We start from the raw sequence: 18,870 nt of genomic DNA, 5'->3' as shown, positions 1-18,870 counted from the left end.
CCTCGGCCAGAAGGACGGGGGATCACCCCGAAATGGTTTCGTGGCTTGCAGACATTTAAACACAACAGCTAATTGGTGGGCTTACCCCGTTAATAGGTTTAATTGTGATAGCAGGAGGTTTCTAGGTGCAGCCTGGAAGTTGATAACTCTAACTATGACATGAATGAAATGCATTTCTGCTTTTTGACTGGGACATGAAACAGATTTTTCGGTATTCTCTAAGAATGCAAACTTGATAGAATCTATAGCAGCATTTTTAAAATGGCACTTTGGGTACAATCCAGCCATTGTCATACATTTTTTTAGTGTAATCTGTTTAATCTGAGAGCCAGCTTGATGTAGTGGTTAGGAGTGCAGACTTCTAATGTGCCGAGCTATGTTTGATTCCGCACTCCCCCACATGCAGCCAGCTGGGTGACCTTGGGCTCCCCACAGCACTGATAAAGCTGTTCTGACCGAGCAGTAATATCTCTCAGCCTCACCTACCCCACAGGGTGTCTGTTGTGGAGAGAGGAAAAGGAAGGTGAATGTAAGACGCTTTGAGACTCCTTCTGATAGAGAAAAGTGGCATATAAGAAATTCTTCTTTGTCTGCTCCTCCTCCCCTGAGAAAAACCTAAGCAGGACTTTGCCATCAAAATAACAGGCATTATCAGTGTTTAACTTTGGCTAGATTGGGTCCTTTAAATTTGTGGCAGAAATGTACCCTGAAATTAATTATACCCGAGTTGAAGGATACTTATGAACGGATTTCTTTCTCATGCCTTTTTACAGCAGATATAAAAGTAAAACTGTGTTGCTGTATGCATTGCTTTTCTTTTTAACAGACATCCAACATAGCTGCCAACCGAGCCATGAGACGTGTAAGTTCTGTTCCATCAAGAGCCCAGTCTCCCTCATATGTAACGACCACAGGAGTTTCCCCCTCAAGGGGATCGCTCAGAACTTCTCTAGGGAGTGGCTATGGTTCACCATCTGTCACTGAATCACGGTCTCTGAATTCGAATGTGTTTTCATCAACAACGTTACCTGCGCAACGAGCAGCATCTCCCTTTACAACACAGAGACCTGCTTCGCCCGTAGCTGTGCGCCGCATGGGTTCCGTAACATCCAGGCAACCAGCGAACCCCAATGGGGGTACTCCACAGTACCAGTCTGCGGTCAGAGTTGGCTCGCCTCTTTCACTAAACGAGACGCAAACGAGAGTAGGCTCTCCGCCCCCAACCCAAGTTGGATCTTCATCACCAAAGCGTTCTGGAATGACTGCGGTGCCGCAGCATTTGGGGACAACATTGCAACGGGCAATTCATGACATTGAGCAATATACACAGCAGTATGACATCTATGAAAGAATGGTTCCACCCCGGCCTGATAGCCTTACAGGTTAGTAAAAAGGTAAAGACACTTAAAACTTTGGGCAAACCTGTAAATACCGTGAATGGCAAACGTAGGAAAAGGGAACTGTAAAGTGTTACTATGTAAAGAAAGTATGTATTTAAATTTAGATTTTCATATAAGTTATAGTTATGCACGTATCAAAGCATGTGATTATTTTTCTGATATTGAAATTTTGAGGGAAGGGATTTTTTTTTTCAGCAGTGAGCGCATTGTATGTTCTGAAGGCTTTACGTTTTAAAGATCTGAGTCACACTTCAAGCTAGGAAAGTAACAAGTTCTAGTAATACATTGCAATTAGTAAAACACCAGTAAGGATGATGTGTTCAGTAGAGCAACTCAGTTCATTTGGAATACATCCCAGTTCTCACGCATTTATTCTTCCTTTCATTCTGTGTTTTTGAACATCTTGTATTCTGCATCCTAAAGCCCTTTAAAGTTAACAACTTAGGCTGGAATCTGTATCAAAAGAAGTCAGTGGCAAAGTTTTGTTGATTTTTAACAGTTGTGTCAGCATATCATTATCTTTCATAGATGCTAACTGTAGTATCCCATGACACCCTTTCACTAACAATAAGTCTTCTTCCATTGGATCAGATGGTTATTCAACAGAGTAAGGCTTCTTACCTAGTAAAAAAGAAGCTGTTGGATCCTGCTCTAATATTTATATTTACATGGCTTTTTCTGCTCCCCTTGGTCATACACTATATTAATACTTCAGTATGAAAATGTTCGACATAGCATTCCAGCATACAAAATATTAATACTGATTTCATTATTCAATATATTTTATAAACAAGTAAAATATAATTGTGTATGTTGGCTGCAAATCTACTTAAGTGAAAATTGCTATACTGGGGATATCCAGTGATTGAAGGACGATAGAAATGTGGTGGTGGGAGGAGCTGGTTAAAACAAAGGGGCAGGACATACAGTACTGCTCATACCCTCTTCGAACTTTCATCCCATTCTGAGAGATGCCAGTGGTGGGGTAAGGAAGAGCATCCTCTCGCCAACACTGATGCTGTGCAAAGCCAGGTCCATAAATAATAATGCCACAACTTTGCAAGAGTTTTTTGCAGGGCTGGATATAGACCTGGCCTGCTTGACGGAAACCTAATATAGAAGGGCGAGGCAGTTGCCCTAGGACAACTTGCCCCATCCAGGTTTCCATTCCTTTACGAATCCTTAACCAGAGGTACAGAGGGGATGGCAATGTTGGTCTGAGAATCTTTGTCCTTCCGGGTACTACCTGTACCAACAATCCCAGGATTAAATGAATGGGTCTCGTGTAGGACACAGTGGAGAATTTGGCTGCCTGCTGTACTGATCGCCTAACACAGCAGTCGATGCCTTGCTGAACTTCTTGGAGTTAGTCACTAGGTGGGATATGCAGTTCTCCGGATTATTAATTCTTGGGGATTTCAAAGTCCACGCATAGAAGACTGACTCCTTGCATAGTTCAAGCTTGTGGCAATAGTAGGACTCATGCAGTTTGTTTACTCACACATTAAGCAGGCCTCACACATTAAGCAGGCCACATTCTGAATTTGATCTTTGGAATGGGGACAAATGTCAGCCTGGTACAATTAACTAGGGTGTTTTGGTTGGACCACTTCACCCTTAAGGCCTGGACTGACATACCACCCCTAAAGATTAGGAACGCAGCCTTGAAATGGCTGAAGTCCTTTCTCAAAGTTGGGGACAGAGGGTGACATTAAGGAGAAGTATGTTGCAGCGTAGGGCCCTCAGCTGTGGGGCACTGTGTTGAGCCATTCTCCCCAATGCTATTTAACATCTATATGTGCCCCCTCGTCCAGCTGATCTGGAGTTTCAGACTGGGGTGTCATCAGTATGCTGATGACACCCAGCTATTTCTGTTAATGGCCAACCATCCATCAACACCACCAGACAACCTGGCCAGGTATCTGGAGGCCATGGTGGTTTAGCTCAAACGGAGCCAGCTGAAGTTGGATCCAAACTGTTTCTCTGGCTGAGCCAACAGGCAATACAACTCCCAGTGCTTGATGGGGTGCCGTTAATACTAGTGCCTTCCATCAGGAGGTTGTGCATGATTTTGGATCCCTGCTTATCAACGGAGGCCCAAATCACGAAGACAACCTACCTGGCTTTTTTCCATCTGTGCCAGCCAAGGCAACTTGCACCTTATCTCTCAGAGCTGAACCTAGCCAGTCTGGGATTGGTGTATTTCTGAGGCCATCTTTTCCCTTATATTCCCCCAAGAGCATTAAGAGATGCAGAACAACACTTGCTCAGGATCCCTGGCCCAAAGGATGTGGGATTGGCCTTGACCAGGTCCAAGGCCTTTTTGGCTCTGGCCCCAGCCTGGTGGAATGCATTCCGGAGGGAATCAGTTCCATAGAGCCTCTAAAAGAAAGCTATTCCACCAGGTTTATGGCCAGGGGGCAGAATAACAACCATTAATAACTCCTGGCTTCACCATTGGGAAAGGGAAAGACCACCTCCTGATGCCAAAAAATCTCTGTCTAAAAATATTAGTTGGGGGTATGTAGATTAATAATGTTTTAAACTTATTTTGTATATATGAAGTTTTTATGAATATTGTCACCCACCGTAAGCAGCATTGGAAGGGTAGGCTAAAATAATTATTATATCTCCTAAACACCTGCTTGCTGTATTAATCAGAATGTTGAACTAAGATCTGGAAGACCCAGGTTCAAATCCTCACTTGGCCATGGAATTTTGTTGGGCGACTTTGAGCCAATCACATACTCTCTGCCTAACCTGACTCACAGGGTTGTTGTGAGAATAAAGTGTAGGATAGGAGAAGGATGTAAGCCATTTTAGATTTCTGTTGGGGAGAAACGTGGCATATAAATGAAGCAAATAAATAATAATAAATAATATCCCTATCAAAACTAAGCACATATAGACCCTGCTGCTTTCAGTAGAAAAGTTAAGGATACATTTTACTTTCTCCTGTTGAAATTAGTGGAAGTGCTTAATATTGGCTGAACTATGCCAACTGCTTTTTTCCCTTTCTTTGATTAAAAAAAAAGGATTTCTAGTTACAAGCCAGATTGCCTGTTTTTTTCTGTAATAACCTTTGTATAATTGGTGTCCTCATAAATAAAGATGGGCATTTTCATAAGATTCACTCTGTGGCTGTGAAGCCCATCCTAATGAGACCCTTTTAGCTGACTGCCTTTCAAGAGTACAATAACTATCTGCATAAATCTACGCTTTAGTTACCATTTGAGGTTTGGTACTGTGTTCTCCATGTTTCATGTATAATGGATCCAAATGAAACCTTTACAACTTTGAATCATAATAAATACTAAATGGAAATGTGTATAGGTATAGGTAGAAGTTTGCTTTATTGAACAGAATATATCCAAAAGTTTATTTTTACATAAAAAGGTAAAAGTATCCCCTATGCAAGTACTGGGTCATGTCTGACCCTTGGGGTGACGCCCTCTAGCATTTTCATGGCAGACTCAATACAGGGTGGTTTGCCAGTGCCTTCCCCAGTCATTACCGTTTACATACAGTTACCCAAATTCCACTTCGACAGGAGCTTCCCCATTCATCCGGATGGTATCAAGTTGATTAACTCTCTCCAGGTTTGCTCTAGCGTGCTTGCATCTACTGTTGTAGCATTGTTCATTTGTCTGCAATCACCTTGAATACTTTTTTTTTTTGCTGCAATAGCTGCTTTCAGAACTGCTTTACATTACGCAAAAAATATACTACATTATACAACCCTGTTCAGAAACTGTATCAGTTCAAAGTTGTAAGGGTTTCATCAGGGAATCCTTAATTCCATTACTCTTAAAAACATTTGCTTGGTTATTATAAATAACTACAAGCCTTTTGGAACTCTTACCCATCTAAACAATCTGATTATAGGAAACATGAGTATAAATTATGTTAATTTTTTAAACTTCTCCCCCTGCACTTTTTTGTTTTAAGCTGCAGGGTTTTAATCTGCATATCATTTTTGGACGTGCATTAGAATTAGTTCAGGTTTTTTTTTTTTTAAGTACTGTGGTACCGACAGAACAGAATGTTTCACTACCTCCAAAAGTGCGATTGTTGTGGAAGACCTGAGGAGGTTGATTTCCCCTTTGCTGCTGCATTACTACTATCTCAGCCATGAGGTTTTTCAGAGAAGTGCAAGGTGGTAAATCACTCTGCTTCATTCACGGATGTGTGGATTCATTCTGATATCTCTTAGGAAAAATGTGGCTGTTAGCATACAAATAATTACTAGTATAATTTCAAATGTCTGTATGTGATGATTTTTCCCTTTAATAGACATAATAAAATCAATAGATCAGGACATTTTGAGAACAGTAAGCTTTATTTAAAGGTTTTATTGAATTGGGCTATTGTTCATGGGATAAGGGGATGACATTGGGTGAAAATCATGCATTGATTTTACTGAGGGAAGGTTCTAAACATTACATCTTTGTTTCTTCAGAATTTAGATAAAGAGTTAGTGGCACAGAATTGTTTCAGGTCTCATAGCAGGAAATGAAACAGTGCACTGTTCTGGATATTCTTCAAATGAAAATAACTATTTTCAGCTATTTGATTGTTCCTACACAAAACACAGAGTGTGCAGGAAAAGCTGCCTAACACTATTTATTTATCCATCTCTAAGTTGCAAAATACCTGAAGAGAACACAGTCTGGGGAGGGGGGGGAGCAGAGGTGTGATGCTATAGAGTCCGCCCTTGAAAGTACCATTTTCTCCAGGGGAACTAATCTCAGTATTCTGGAGACCAGTTGTAATCTCAGAAGAACTCCACCTGGAATTTGGCAAACCTACTTGATACTAATTCTAACACTGTGGTTCCTGAAGGAAGTAGAAGCTGCGCCAGGCACAGTGTTTCTCCTGTCTGCTAAATATTTTCCATTTGTTATAGTAGAGGGATCTAGCTCTTCCACCAGAAGTGAAATATGTGCACACGTTGTCTGTCCATTCAAAAGACTGACCATGTTAAAACAGAGAGTGGTTTGCCGCTAAAACACAAATGTTTAATTTTTGAACTACACACGCAAGGAGAAAAAAGAGGGAGTTGCAGGGACAGGAATGTAAATCTAGACACTGAACCATTTAACAAAAAGTTGCCAAGTACATATGTGTGACCTGAGCTATATGTTTCTGGAAGAGAAATGGTGTCATGAACACCTACATTGCTTTTGCATAAGAAAAATGTAAGTAATATACTTCAAATGTATTAAGCTACATGCTCTGGCTATATATAGTCCATAATTACTGTAATTTATCTGTGTGATTTCCTTAGTTAAGTTCCTGAAGAGTTCTTATTTCTTGATTACATCTAGGAATACAGCATGAAGCGCTAAACGATTAGGAAGATGGTTCAGTGCTCTTGTCAGGTTTTCTATCCCAATTAGGCTGTGACCGCCTAGATAGCATAGGTAAATGATGAGAAGGGAGGAAGTGAGAAATGAGAGGAAGCAACCACTTCTTTGGATTTATCTTTGGACAAATGGGAATACAACTACTAGCTACTTCCTTGGAATCTAATTCTTGGTTTCACATTTCGTTCGTTCATTCATTCATTCATTCATTCATTCATTCATTCATTCATTCATTCATTCATTCATTCATTCATTCATTCATTCATTCATTCATTCTGTAGCCTGGTTTTATCCCCAGTAGAGACCCAAAGCAGATAACAAAACAGAAAAACATACAACAGAAGCAAACGGGAATATGGGGGGGGGGGACTTCTGAATCTCACCCATCTTCTGCCCAGTTTCAGTCTGTAACCCTCACCCATTGGGCCACACTTTAGGGAACCTTGGGTTTCTGGGTACCCTAAGGCCTCAACTTCCTGTAAGCAAAGAGCTCAGCAAAATGTGATGCGGCTGCTGCTAGCCAGCTACTTCACAGGAAGATTCCCCATTCCTCCCTGCCACTACGTTATAAACTATGTTATAAAATATAAAATAGTGTAATATTTTTTTGGGGGGGTTATTAAAGTGTTGTTCACCCAGTCTAGAGCAGGAATAGTCAAACTGCGGCCCTCCAGCGCATGCTGGCAGGGGCTCATGGGAATTGTAGTCCATGGACATCTGGAGGGCCGCAGTTTGACTACCTCTGCTCTAGAGACACATCTGTTCTTGTACTCCGCTATGATTCTTAACATTGTAACCCAGAGAAGAGCAGAGACAACATATGTGTGTGTGTGCTGTCAAGTCACAACTGACTTACACGACCCTAGGAAGGGGCTTTCAAAGCAAGTGAGAAGCAGAGGTGCTTTTCTATTGTCTCCCACTGCAGAGCCTTCCTTGGCCATCTCCTTTCCAAGTACTGACCCTGCTTAGCTTCTGCGACCGAACAAGTTGCAACTCTACCATGCTGCCTTCCCTCCCCCCACCCTATCCGAAACTGTAAACCCAGCTAATGAGAAGCCACTGTCAGAGGGGATAGGAATGGGGCAATTTCTCTCACCTTCTTCCCTCTCCATCAAAACATCAGCCACAACTTCTCAGAGTTCTGCTAGGTCTCAAAGATGCTGCAGTATTTCTGAAGACATCTTTCATTGCGTATATGGGTAATTTTTTAAGGAGCTATGCGTCTCAGGCAACTTAACTTCTAAACTGTGATAATTCTAATTACCTTTTACTATAGGTCGCAGTTTGGCTGAAAAGTGAAGTGCAAGTACATTAAATAAATGAATGTTATAAACTTTGGTATAGAGATTTAAGAATGCCTGTCAGTATGAACAATGTACTATTCTGTCTGCCACTTTCTGACAAAGAAACTTGAGCGGGTAAAATCTGAGGAAAGAGTACAAAAAATCATTAAGGTTACAGATAAGCTACTCTACAAGGAGAGTCTTAAATTGGAATTTTTCCATTGAGATGGAAAAAGAAAGATAGGATAACGGCAAGACGAAAATAAGATCCTAAATCATGTGGAGAAATTGAATAGGGAATGTACTTGCTGTCTTCAAACACATGAGAATGAATGGGAATTACGAGGCAACAGATTTGTGAAAACACACTGAAGTACAATCTCACACAATGAACTCTCTGAAAGTCAATGTGGAGTGATAACAATGGTCAGGAAAACAAAAGAACACCCCTTCTTTAAGGATACCTTTTAGAATTCTGTCTACCAGAAAGTGTTCTAAACTGGTATAAATAATATGGGGAGGATGACACACTTCCCAGTTGTACAAATGCCCTGGTACAGGCTGAGTACTAAGGGGAAAGGACTCTTGATTTGGCTCCACACAATAGTTCTGGTACTCTCACTAGTAGCAATTGTATTTATGACTCAAATTTTTGGGTTTTTTTTAAAGGAACAGTTTTCACAAATTCAAATTATGTGTCTTGATAGAAGAAAAAAAAAACACACTGGAACCTCGTGCTAACTTCAGCATACGGTGTTACTTTTTGCCTTGTAGGCTTGAGAAGCTCATATGCTAGTCAACACAGTCAACTTGGCCAGGAGCTACGCTCAACTGTATCTCCTGATCTACACATCACACCTATATATGAAGGCAGAACCTATTATAGTCCAGTATATCATAGTCCAAATCATGGATCAGCTGATGTGCACCAAGGGTCTCAGACAGCATTATATCGAACCGGATCAGGTAGGTGTCAAAGTAAAATGTTTTTTTCCGTTGTCCATAAATTACCATACCAGATTTTTAAAATCTGCATCTGTTCAATAGGGATTTACTCAAAGAGTTTACAGAAGGTATTGACAGACTCTTCTGATGGCTCCAACCCAGTGCGCTGTGCTCTTGCTGGTGGAAGCTAGTGCTAAAATATTTGTTCATGTATAATTAATCTAATTGTTATATAGAGTATACATAAACATGCTAATTAAAAATGTTTGATTCTGTCTCTGATTGAACCTAGGTAAACATTTACATTCAAAATCCAATCTTGTTTAGAAAATAGGGAGTCTCATTCTGAGAAAACCGATGGCATAATTGTGCAGCATGACTTTGTTGTGGAATTTCTTTAGCATCGAGTGCCATGTCTATTTAATAACAATTGTTGATTTACACCAATCATTTCGCCAGAAATCTATTCCATGCAGTAGTCTGCACTCCTGCTTGATGATCTTATTTTGTATTTATAAATCTCAAAACCAAAGTCTTGATTTCAGACATATCAAGAATACTAGCAGAAAAGTATTCGTGTCCAACTCGCCCCCACCCCCAGGCAGCCCCGCCGAGTCCTTGCTAGGCCTCGGTGAGGCTGGTTGGTGAGGGGGCAAGCTCTGACTGGTGTTCCCCGACTCCACCCATCCAGGCAGGCAGCCCCTCTGAGGCCTTGCCAGGCTACGGCAAGGCTGCGCTGGGCTGGGCTGGGTATGAGCTCAGGTGGGTGCTCCTTGCCCGCCTCCCCACCCACCTGGGCAGCCCTGCCAAGATCTAGCAAGGCTGCAGCGGGGCTGTTCAGGCTGGGGTCAACTTACCTGACTGGCACCACTTTGTGTGGCTGGAAGGCAGAGGGGGAGGCAGCCAGGGACTCGTGTCCCCTGCCCGATTAGTCCTCTGGGGGAGCAAGTGCCCTCCCTGAGGACCAATCAGGGAGGTTGAGGCAATTCGGGGCAGGCATCCCTGCCTGATTGGTGCTCCAGGGCTGGTGACTCCCCAGGGGCCCAATCAGGTACACGATGAGCCCCAACTCCTCCTATCATCCATGTCCGGCTTTATTTATGGTGCAGATCAATCTTGGGCTTATGGGAGAGGGAGAGCCATCAGCTTTTTGCTATCCATTTGGGTTAATACCATCCCCTTTCTAAATTTACCTACTGAAATTATATTGAAACAAGTAGCTTAGTTTGTAATTGCTTCCACCATTGAACTTGTTCAGGGAGAGGCAGACATTCAGAGTAGAATAGATAACAATGGATTAAAATTAGAATGCTAGTATCCTGGGGAAAAAACTACCAAAAGAAAAACAGCTGAACATACAACATTAACATGTGTCAAATGCTGTCAAATCGCAGCTGACTTATGACGACCCCAAGAAAAGGCTTTCAGGGCTAGTGAGAAGCAGAGGTGACTTGCCATGGTCTTCCTCTGCAATTTTCCTCTGAGGTTTCCCATCCAAGTAGAAGAAGACTTGGTTTTTATACTCTGCTTCTTACTACTGAAAGAGTCCCAAACAGTTTACAAACACCTTTCCCTTCTTCTCCCCACAATATATACACTGTGAGGTAGGTGGGGACTGGTCCAAGAACTGGGTTTGATTAGAGAACCGGGTTTGATTAGAGTTGCTCTTTGACAACTGGACCATGCTGGCTCTTTAACCCGGGCTGACCTTCCCAGAACTGATAAGTTTGGGCTATGCCATGCCACTTTCCCTCTCCAACAAACAGAAATACTGATCCACAATCTCTGTTGACATAATCACAGTCTCCCAGTACCGATCTAATCAGAAGGTATTCTAGGGTTTCCAAAAGAGGCTTTGTTGAATTTCAGCCGGAAAGAATTAAGATGTTGTGAGATAACTTGTGAACATATGTTTAATTACACACATGAAGACACATTGGCTTGTATCCGACATCTCTGCTAAGCAAAGTTATAAGCCTTTTCTCCAGCCCAAGGAAGCTTCCTCCAACAGACGTGACGTATTTCGCCGGTGGAAGAGCCATTTCCTTAGGATGGAAGGGAGGCTAACAACTTTGCAGAGTGGCAGGATGCAACCCATTTAATATTTCTTAATGCTGATTTTACGCACCAGGTGTTGGAAATCTGCAAAGATCTTCCAGTCAGCGTAGCACGCTTACATACCAAAGAAACAATTATGCTCTGAACACAACAGCTACCTACGCAGAACCCTACAGGTCGCTTCATTATCGACTTCTGGAGTCCAATTACAACAGGATGCAGCATGCGGCTCCAGCAGAAGATGAGACGACGAGATCTCCATCCATAGACAGTATCCAGAAAGATCCCAGGCAAGCATACCAGATACCTTAATGAACTGTGCGCAGTTGCTATGGTAAAATAATTCTTAAACTACTTCCTAGCATTTCCATGTTTAATTGTTTAATTGTTTATCTTTGAAACAACCTTTGTTTCAATTCCTTTAAGTTTTAATTGCAAATATTTGTAAAATTATAATCAGTGATGACAAGACTGGCTAACTGGTATAAAAACAGCACCCCAAAAAAATCACACTTTCCTTTGAATTTTGCTTATCTAATGAAGAGAATTTGCATGGCGGGATCCAGAATTGCCCGAAGTCATTCACATGCTCCAGCATCAGTTCCCATCAGTTCAAGCCAATGCTGCAGCCTACCTACAGCACCTGTGCTTTGGAGATAACAAAGTAAAAACGGAGGTATGGTGCCAATTCAAAAAATTATTTCAGAGCTCTTAGAATTAGTCATTTACTTTGAAGTTTTCATGCAGTTGATAGTTTAAAGTGACTAGGAACCCTTTTCAGATCTCCAGCGTGAGCACATATTAATGCTTTCAGGTTTCACTATAGCATCAGTTTAAAAGATGAGAAATCTGGGCAGCTGGTTTTTGAACAATTTTGTTTTCATCTATTCGTCCAGGATTGCATGTTTACAATTAGAGTTCTCTGCACACTTACTTCCAAGGGAAGATCTAGGTCAGACTTTCTCAACCAGGGTTTTGTGAAACCCCAGGATTTCTTGACTGCCCTGGAAGGGTTTCTGAATGGGTGACAGTTAATTTTATTTATATATATTTAATTTGTTAAGCATTTATTGGGTGATAAGACCATGCATGGTCATGTCAACCCGCCCCTCCCTCCCAAAATGGCCAATGAAGGGCCTGTAGGGGATGGGAAGGGGAGGGATCCTGGGTGGGCCTGTATACATCTCTTCTTCCCAACCATATTCTGCAAGATCATACCACTTATGGGATTTCTTAAATGTTTCAAGGGTTAAAATGCAGCAGAATATTTTCCGTCAGAATATTAAGAAGGTTTCAGAAAAACATACATGCATTACCCTTAATGGGAGGATGAGGAAAAATGCTTAAGGATTTGAAGTAGTGACTGTATTCATATTTGTACTAATAATTGTATAGCAATAAGCTGTTTCCTGTCTCATAAAGCTGTTTTATTATAGTCTTTTCTGTCCTGGGCATAAATTTTTATTGTAAAACGTGGAGGATGGGCGCTAGGCAAAAGTGAATATGGTCAGCAGAATGGCCACCTCCCAGCTATGTTGGAGTCCATAAAAGACTTGTAATGGCTGAGGGATGGGCCTCAATAAAAGCCATGGGCTGACAGAGAAGATCGCTGCAGCTGTCCTCAGAAGATCTGGCAGGTGACCCAGGGAGGCTTCCAGAGATGCTGCGGGACAGTAACCTAACACAGCCAGTCAGCTGGTAGTTGCCACCTCATAGGTGACTCAGATTTCAGAAATGGCTGTACCATGAACATATTTCAGTGTTATTCATATCCTATCGTTTGCTGTACATTTTCCATAGCACAATGAATGCAAAATGATTATTGAGACATGTCACTTTGCTTTCCTCTCTCAACTGAGCACGTAGCATGTTTTATCATAGTGGTGGAGTTCACTGACCATTGGAACTTTCCTAAGTCACCTGTATGAGCTTCTAACCAGAAGAAACAATTGTCACAAACGTCTTAGCAGACAGCAGCTTCTTCGGTTAAATTGTCAGAACACTCATTGATTATTCCCCTTTAAAAAAAGCAACATTTCCTTTAATTAAAATGCTGGAGGCATACCCACTAAACATGCGTGCTTTATTTAAGACCATACACAACAGGGTAAAACATTGACCTCCAAACCAAAACCCCAGTAGCCAAAAGAGTAATTTTACTTCTCAGGGCCCTAAACTGACTTCCAAACAGTGACCAGTACTAAATACTGAATTTAGCTTTGAATCCTACACAGTTTTAGAGTCATGATAGTTTTGCCCTAGTGAAGTTGCGCTTAATGTTTTTTTTAAATACCAAGGGTATCCAACTCCATGTAGAACAAACTTTTAAAAGACTGACATGGGTAATAGCATTATACTGTTCACATTCAGGGAAACCATTTGATTTGCATGCAAAGTAAAAAAACTAGTACCATGTAATTGAAGTAGCAGCATGCAGCATTTCATACAGAGATGATACGATGTTTTGTAAGCTATTGGGACTTCATTCTATATGTTTTCATCAGATAAAAAGCTGGTTTGTGACTAAGAAGATTTCCCTACTATGATTACCAGCAAGATTTTTACTTTTTTCTCCCCAAAAAATGTTTAAACATTTGAGTTTTTAATTCTGAGGTGACAGATGCCATGCTTCTTCTAGAGTGGGTTTTTCACTAGAATTCTCTTTGGATGTATGTGCATTCAACTCAATGGTACATAAGTCCTTGACTTTTCTGTAACTTTGAGGGCTATTCTGTCATGCAGTAGAAAGGTCTGTTTCCACTCATTCCCCCCCCCCCCAGCTGTTGCCATCCCTTGTCTTAACTGCTTGTCCTCAGATTTAGCTTGTCAAACGAACAGAGAAAGCCCCATTCTGTGAGGGGAATTAAGATCTAGCCTTAAGGTTTCAATTTTGATGAAAACTGAACATCACTGCAAGATCAACCACTTCCTAACAACTGGAAGGAAGCCTCCCTCAGAGTTGTATACAATGGCTTGCAAAAGTATTCATCAACAGGGACCGGACAACTGGTCAAGATTGAAGGAAAGATGGATGGCACTAAATACAGGGCAGAGAGTTGAGACTGGGACAGATTTTCACATTCCAGTAGGACACTGACCCTAAACGTACAGCTAAAGCTACACTGGAATGGTTTAAAGGAAAGAATGTTCTGAAATAGATTAGTCAAAGCCCAGGCCTCGATCCCATTGAGAATCTGTGGCATGACTTGAAGATTGCTGTAAACAAACGCTACCCATCTGACTTGAAGGAGTTGGAGGAGTTTTGCCTTGAGGAATGGGCCAACATCTCAGAGGCTAGATGTGCCAAGCTAAAAGAAGCATACCCCATGAGACTTGCAGCTGTAAACTACATCAAAAGATGGCTCTACAAAGTATTGACTTGGGGGGGATGAATACTTGTGCAATCATGATTTCTATTTTTCTTGTCTTGAGTGCTCTTTGTGTCACAATAATAGATATTTTGCACCTTCAAGTCTTAGGTATATTGTAAGAATCAAATGGTACTAAACCCCCGCCCACCACAATTCAACGTAGTTCCATGTTGTAATGTGACAAAACAGGACAAACGCTGAAGGGGGTGAATGCTTTTGCAAGCCACTGTATGTATGAAGTGTATGTCAAGTCACAGCTAACTTATGGTATTGACATAGTGATTTCAAGGCAGTAAACAAGCAGAGGTGATTCGCTATTTAGTGCCTCTGTGTAGCAACCCTGCACTTCCCTGGTAGCCTCCCATGTAAGTACAAACCATGGACAGACACTGCTTAGCTTCCAAAGTCTGATGAGATCGGGCTAGCTTGGGCCATTCAGGTCAGGATCCCACAGAAATATCAGATTTTACAAGGCAGGCAAGATGTCAAATGCTTACAAGAACTAGGTTCAGGTTGTAGTTTCTACATGTTGTTCTCCACCCCCTCCCCCAAGATTCTGTTCAGATGTTGCCTGTTAATTGAATCTGGTGTTCAACCTTTTTCCCCCTAGGTGTGTAGGTTGGGAGGAATCAAACATCTGGTCGACCTGTTGGATCACAGGGTCCTTGAAGTTCAGAAGAACGCTTGTGGTGCTCTGCGAAACTTGGTTTATGGAAAATCTACTGATGAGAATAAAATAGCAATGAAAAATGTTGGTGGGATACCTGCACTTTTACGCTTGCTAAGAAAATCAATTGATGCAGAAGTAAGAGAACTTGTCACAGGTAAAGTTTTAATAGACAGGAAGCAAATGGCATGCAGTCAGGCAAACTGTGTTTCTGTATTCCAGAGAAGGACCTGTGTTTGGAATAGCTTAGCTTAAAACATACCTTAACAGAAGGACTTCCATATAGTTTTCTGTATATGACCATGTGACTTTCATAGTGTACATGTTAATACTGTAAAAATTCTGGCATATCCTCTGCCCAATGAAGAAATTAACCCTCAGCACCTCTGCAATAGCTGGTGTTAAAAATTAGTTTGATTCATCAGGTAGTCAATAGTTTCCCATTCTGAACACTTATTCAGAACTATTCATTATTAAGCCACACAGGAGGAGTCATACAATTTTAGGATTCTGTTGCCAAAGAGGTTTTTGTATTTGAACACCTTTTATTAGTGTCAAATGACAATTCTCTGAAGATTTGTATCATTTCCATGGCCTTTGTACATGCAAACAGGAGAAGGTTCTCTGATTTGTGAAGTGTATTGTTACTGACTTACAATGGGCTCAGTTTAATCCATAAAGTTTCATGTTTCAATATAGCTGTTTTCTATATGTAGAGTCACTTCATTTAAATACTTTCAGAAAGAATGACATTTTGGTTCCGTGTTTCATGAAGTTTTATGCTCAGAGAATTTTCCCATTTAAGAAAAATCCTATTTGAATTTTGGAAATGCAATACATGAGCATGTTATTTGGTTTATGTTACAATCACTTGCAGTTCCAGAAAACCACAGCTCTTCCTAGCTTTGTAAAAAGTGTGAACCACATTAAACAACCAGCCAAATTAACTGCTTGAAATGGTCAGATACAGTAGAGGTGGTAACTTCAAGCAATTTTGGTAAATGGAGCACATTCCTTCACTCTTCCAGCACACTCCTTCAAGGTTTCTTTTCCTCTCTAGCCAGCTGATACTATTGACTTCAAGCTTACTGACTAGGAAACTCCAAGGCAGTGGTAGACCACCTCCACAAGAGCATTTGTGGAAGGAGGGTCCTTCAGGTTCTGCCAACAACTTTTAGGATTAGGGATTTCTAACTAGTTTTTTAGAACTAGTATTTTAGAACTAGTTACTGAAACCTGACTATGGTTTAAATATCCTTAATATGGAATAGCAAAACTTTTTAAAAGTTTAAGGCTCTTTATTAAATTTCTCTAGATTCTCTTGGAACAAGCTTGATTTCCTTTTTGGAAATTATTTATTTATTCAATTTGAATTCCGCCACTCCCAGCAAACTGGCTCGCAGCAGTTCACAGTATGTAAAACATCCCATAAAACTTCTAAAAACATCTCAACGTTCCCAAATGCAGGTGCTGCCTCCTGAAAATTGAAATCTACATGACAACCTTAAAGGAAATTTGTCTTAAAGTATCTGCTTTCAATGAAGCTCAGAGCATCACATGCTGCTTTTAAAAAGTTAACCCAGGCTATTATACCACCTTGTTGAAGACAACTTTGCTTGATTTTTAGAACGAAGCAGAACCCCCCCCCCACACACACACAAACATACATGCAAGCCCAAAAAAAACCTAGCTTGGTGTAGTGGTTAGGAGTGCGGACTTCTAATCTGGCAAGCTGGGTTCGATTCTGCACTCCCCCACATGCAGCCAGCTGGGTGACCTTGGGCTTGCCATGGCACTGATAAAGCTGTTCTGACCAAGCAGTAATATCAGGGCTCTCTCAGCCTCACCCACCCCACAGGGTGTCTGTAGTGGGGAGAGGAAAGGGAAGCCGCTTTGAGACTCCTTTGGGTAGAGAAAAGCAGCATATAAGAACCAACTCTTCTTCTTTTAATATCCTCCTAGCACTGGCCTAGTTATGGAGGAATTAAAGGCCTGTGCTGAAATTATATTAAAAGTGTTTAAAAGTTAAGCAGTTCCTAAATCAGATCATCATTATTAAAACCTTTTTAGCAGCACCTATGTATTGTACTCAATAGCCCTTGAAACCAGAAGCACAAACTTGAAAACCAAACAGTGAACCTCAACACTCCCCCCACACACACAAAAAAAGCCATCCTTCTAGAAATTAAGGAGAAGGAGGACAGGTGGGGTAAACTACTGGGGGAAGGGTAGGAGAAGAAGAGAAAGCAAGAACCTAAACCAAAAGCCCCTACACATGTCAGACCAAAGAAAGAAAAGGGGGGAAAGCAGAGAGAGAAAAACAATATAGTCCGCCCTCCCCCAAAAGAGAAAAAAAAACTATGAAGTCTGGTGAAAGAGAGAAAATCCAAATAAAATAGATTTTTAGAACCAAGCAGAACCCCCCCACACACCCACATACATGGAAGCCCAAAAAGAGAATAAAAATTAATTAGTAAACCAAGTTTTAAAGCAACTCTTAAGAAACAAAGGTCTCCCCAAAATGAGAACAAAAACTCCAAAAATATAAAACTACAAAACCAGGAGTAAAACCTAAGAATCAAATGAGCCAAAACAAGGTTTGAGCCCCACCCCCCTGCACACACAACCACCAGGCCCAAATTGTGAAGCCACACAACCACAAGGAATTCTCAAACCTAACCCAAGGGTTAGGGAACCAAACAAAGGCCAGAGGCCTTTGGCCTGAAACACACCCACATACCCCTTGCCATTCACCAAGCCCAAAGATAGCAAAATAACCCTTTAAAAAATGTTGTTTCCATTTAGCACGCAGGAACTGATCTGAAGTCCACTGTAGATTCTCTCGGGTGAAAGGGATCAGGCTCAGAGCAGCAGCTGAAGACAAACCCAGCGCACACCCTCCAAACCTTTCCCAGCAGCAATGGAGTCTAGCTCAGTTAAAACCTTTATTTTATGCTCTTTGCCCATGCACAGAAGAATTTCCAAAAAAGAACTGACTTGATTGGCTAAAGAGCAATGCTCCTTCTAATCTGAAATCTTCTTTGCCAAGTCCTCTCCTCCCTCCTTCCTGTTCCCTGGGAAATGGATGGAGAAAATGTGGTTATTATGTTGGACTTCACATTTGAAACCAGCAGTAGCCTTGCAGTTGCAAACCTGCAATATATTACCATTTGCAAAAGCATTGCTATTATTGTCTCTGCCTCTCCCCCCCCCCCATTCTTTTTCCATTGGGCTGTAGAGAGATAACTCTTCCCCCCTCCCTCCTGTTGCCCTGGAAACCAGAGCAAAAGACAGGAAGGCCCTCTTAGAGGAAAAAACTGAAAGGTAACTTTGTAGCCCTTTAAAATTTCTCCACAGGCAGCTTTAGCCGAATAAAGCCAGTGAAAAGCCAAATACTTGGGAGGGGGGTTATTCATATTAGTATTATTAGTAGCTATACTATGCTGATAACTGAAAAGGTTTTCTAATCTTTTAAAAATACCCTAAAATTACCGGTAACATTTTTGTAGGTTTTTTTTCCTGCTCGAATAGACCAAATGCACACCCCTATTATGCTGTTTGTTCAGTCTGGGAATTTCCAAACTGGCTTGGCTGGCAACTGCTGTAGCAGGCAGCTCCTGTGCTTTTCTCTTCCAGAATCCATGCATAGAGTGGGAACCCAAGCTAAATAATCTACACCTGGCTGACAGTGCAAACGTTCTTTGGTTATCATCATAGCTATAAATCATGTCTGCTTCAGCCATTCCAGATTTGGTATATGCATTGCTAATCTCAGCAGCC

The 18,870-nt window shown here is 41.3% G+C and overlaps 1 protein-coding gene across 9 annotated transcripts in view; it reads left to right on the top strand.

Moving 5' to 3' along the window:
• Positions 1-18,870, top strand: part of PKP4 (plakophilin 4) — a 149,221-nt gene that overhangs the window by 90,283 nt on the left and 40,068 nt on the right. For 8 of the 9 annotated variants that reach the window (XM_077319989.1, XM_077319988.1, XM_077319983.1 and 5 more), the window contains 5 exons: positions 827-1,382; positions 8,824-9,015; positions 11,126-11,342; positions 11,596-11,728; positions 15,034-15,247. In XM_077319989.1, coding sequence (XP_077176104.1) covers positions 827-1,382; positions 8,824-9,015; positions 11,126-11,342; positions 11,596-11,728; positions 15,034-15,247 — 1,312 coding nt within the window. The remainder of the gene's footprint in view (positions 1-826; positions 1,383-8,823; positions 9,016-11,125; positions 11,343-11,595; positions 11,729-15,033; positions 15,248-18,870) is intronic. The other variant, XM_077319984.1, reaches the window with a different exon arrangement.

This window comes from Paroedura picta, chromosome 2 (genome assembly GCF_049243985.1).
Source record: "Paroedura picta isolate Pp20150507F chromosome 2, Ppicta_v3.0, whole genome shotgun sequence".
In the NCBI taxonomy this organism is placed as follows: Eukaryota; Metazoa; Chordata; class Lepidosauria; order Squamata; family Gekkonidae; genus Paroedura; species Paroedura picta.
This window is presented reverse-complemented; position numbering and strand designations above follow the sequence as displayed.